The following is a 2,809-nucleotide window of genomic DNA, read 5'->3' as shown; positions in this document are numbered from 1 at the left end:
GTTGGTTATTATAAATTTTTATTTTTTAAAAAAAGTTAAACCGCTGTTAGAAAGTTGTCACCGTATCTAGATAAATGCAGTGTGAAAACGCTGTTTTCAACGTTTTGAAAATCATAATCTGCTAAAATGAGATTTATCTAAACAGATCAAATACATTTTCAAAACGTCACGTCAAATAAACTGCCACGGGCATAAAAGCCCCGTGTCGGCAAGGGCTCGGCAAGCCTAAAAAAATCTGCCACTTAAAACACGGAAATTGAAATGCAATCACGAGCCACGGTACAGCACGTCGGGGCTAGACATGGTTTTGCTTTTAGATGGAGGACGTAATATTTTCAACTTTACCCTTGCTCCTCCCTCGCTATAAATATGGAGAAAATCTCAGATCCAATCGAATCGAGCAAGAGGAGAATAAGGGGGAAGAAGGAGAAAGCCAGCAAGCAATGGCGGGGATAATCCACAAGATCGAGGAGAAGCTCCACGGCGGCGATAAACACAAGGAGGAGGAGAAACACCACGCCGAAGCTCAGCATCACTCCGGCGACGCCCACCATAAAGAGGGGGAGAAGCACAAGGAGGGCATCGTGGAGAAGATCAAGGATAAGATCCATGGCGGTGAGAAGGAGGAGAAGATCCATAGCAGTGAGAAGAAGGAGAAGGTGAAGAAGGACAAAAAGAAGAAGAAGGAGAGCAAGCACGGCGAGCACCACGGCCATGAAAGCAGCAGCAGCAGCGATAGCGATTAGGTATCCCCAGGTATTCTCCCAGATCTACAATCTTTATCGTTTCTCTGAGTTTATGCTGCTTGTTCTGGTTTCATTTTGTTAATTATAGGTTTCTGTTCTGATTAGGTATTTCTTTTTGTGTCGATTTGCAAGAGATGAGAAGGATTGGGGCAGGAAATAGGGAGTAATGTATCTGCGATGTTTGTGTGTTTTTAGTACTCTGTTATGTGATGAAGTATTTGATGTTGTCTTTACTATGAGCTTTCTGAGGATCTATCCATCTATCTATCTATCTTCTACTGGAAAAAGTCTAATGATTTTGCATTGTAATTTCAAAATGTGTAGTGATGCATAGGCCAGCAGCTGTCCAATGAATCTCAACCAGATTGACACTAATTGGAGCGCAAGGCAATATATTATTATTATTATTATTATTATTATTATTATTTTTGAGATGACGATGATGAACAGGCGAGCTATTGATATTTTTTCTACATTATTTTTGAACAAATTAAAAAAATATTTTCTTGTTGATTTGACAACACGGTTTTGACACTATTGATATTTTTTCTACATTATTTTTGAACAAATCACGGTTTTGACGGTCGATAAAAATGCAGAGATTTGGTTGAAGGAGAAGTTTGAATCGGTTTTGCAAAGTAAATAGCGGTTCATTCAGTGTCTGTGATTTATTGGAGATTTAATTGGACTCCAAATCAAGCCTTTAAAAACAAAATTCAGTTTTTCATGGATAAACTTCAATTGTTAGTATTAATGCTAGAAATCAGATTCCACGGTTCTAAACGAGCTTGTTTAGAACAATCAGAATAAATGACAGCGAACAGAAAAGAATCATTATTAGCATGAACACGGACATGTAAAAGCTGATTATGATTGATAAGAATATTAATGATAACCTAATCCCTCAAAAACAACCATATCTTGTTATTAAGATTAGCCAAACTCTTAAAAGAGCCAAATCAGCGTATAATCTTCATATTATTCTTAACAGCAACCAACTGTTCTAAAATACCAAAAAACTATAAATTATGAGTCTTAAAGAAGCAATAGGTTTAGCTATGCCTCTGATGTTTCAGATAAGAGTATTAAACCTCATCGTTATTGGATCTACCTCTAGTGAGTCTAGAGAAAGAAACAATAACCTCATCTTCTTTACCCGACCGCAAATTATTGAGAGCCTCAGGATTAATATAACAAAGCTCTCTCAAACCTTTTAATTTTCTTTTTCTTGAAGATCTTTGAATTGACCAGTCCTCTTCTAGTTCCAACCTAGTCAAAACTAGATTGTCATCAACAATAGGTTCTTTAGCATAATCAATTAGCTTATTAGCATGAAACAATTCAGCATCAGTATGTAAACTAGTATGCTCAGAACCGACAATAATTTCAGTAATATCACCTTTTGTAGGAGAACCATATACAACATTAACCTCCTCTTCAGGGTCTTATTGTCATCAATAAGAATATTAGAAGGTAGTTTTTCAGAAGGAGAAGAAATAGTATCTATTTCAATAGAAGATTTATGCCCAACCTTATTATCACAACTGTTAATTCGAGCAATACCAAGAATTTATTTGCTCTTATGTACACTAGCCCTATTATTTTTAACAGGCTGCAATTCGGGATGAGCATTATAGCAAGATGTAATAGTTTGCCAAACATTCTACACTTGGAACAATAAGGTGGAACAAATTCCATTTCAACTGATTGCCAATAACCTGTTATTTCATTACCAATCCAAACTGAATCAGAGAAATGAGCTGTAACAACTCTTTCAACTAGGATTCTTGCCACAAAAGGTCTAGTACATAGAAGCGTTGCACTATCCATCTTTAATGGATGGCCAAATATTGAACCTAAAGAAAACAAAACTTGCGAGTTAAATAAATGGAGCTTGAGTCTAGAAAATCTAATCCAAATAGGAACTATAAGAGGTTCCTCAAAAGGATTAAAAGTCGGAGTCCATTTAAGAAATTTCATGTAGCATTTATTAATCATGAGTTTCCTGGCAAATAAAGATGCATAAAACACTTCATCTTGAAGCTTAATCATAAGATTACGAC

The 2,809-nt window shown here is 36.1% G+C and overlaps 1 protein-coding gene across 3 annotated transcripts; it reads left to right on the top strand.

The window, feature by feature from the left end:
* Positions 1 to 372: 372 nt before the first annotated feature.
* Positions 373 to 1,039, top strand: LOC110023235 (dehydrin HIRD11). 3 transcript variants are annotated; one of them, XM_020722546.1, is made up of 2 exons: positions 373 to 746; positions 878 to 1,039. In XM_020722546.1, the coding sequence occupies exon 1, from the start codon at positions 444 to 446 to the stop codon at positions 744 to 746; it is 303 nt and encodes a 100-aa protein (XP_020578205.1). In that variant the 5' UTR covers positions 373 to 443; the 3' UTR covers positions 878 to 1,039. The 3 variants fall into 3 exon arrangements, with proteins under 3 accessions (XP_020578205.1, XP_020578204.1, XP_020578202.1); XM_020722545.1 differs by having other exon boundaries at positions 373 to 756; positions 852 to 1,039; XM_020722543.1 differs by having other exon boundaries at positions 376 to 756.
* Positions 1,040 to 2,809: the final 1,770 nt, after the last annotated feature.

The sequence above is a fragment of the Phalaenopsis equestris genome, unplaced genomic scaffold, assembly GCF_001263595.1.
Source record: "Phalaenopsis equestris unplaced genomic scaffold, ASM126359v1 Scaffold000223, whole genome shotgun sequence".
NCBI classification, from domain to species: Eukaryota; Viridiplantae; Streptophyta; class Magnoliopsida; order Asparagales; family Orchidaceae; genus Phalaenopsis; species Phalaenopsis equestris.
Note: the sequence above shows the minus strand (reverse complement) of the source record. Positions and strands in the feature narration are given on the sequence as shown.

Excerpts from the sequence above, each read along its gene's own strand:
- LOC110023235 (XM_020722546.1), top strand. The coding sequence starts at position 444 with ATGGCGGGGATAATCCACAAGATCGAGGAGAAGCTCCACGGCGGCGAT.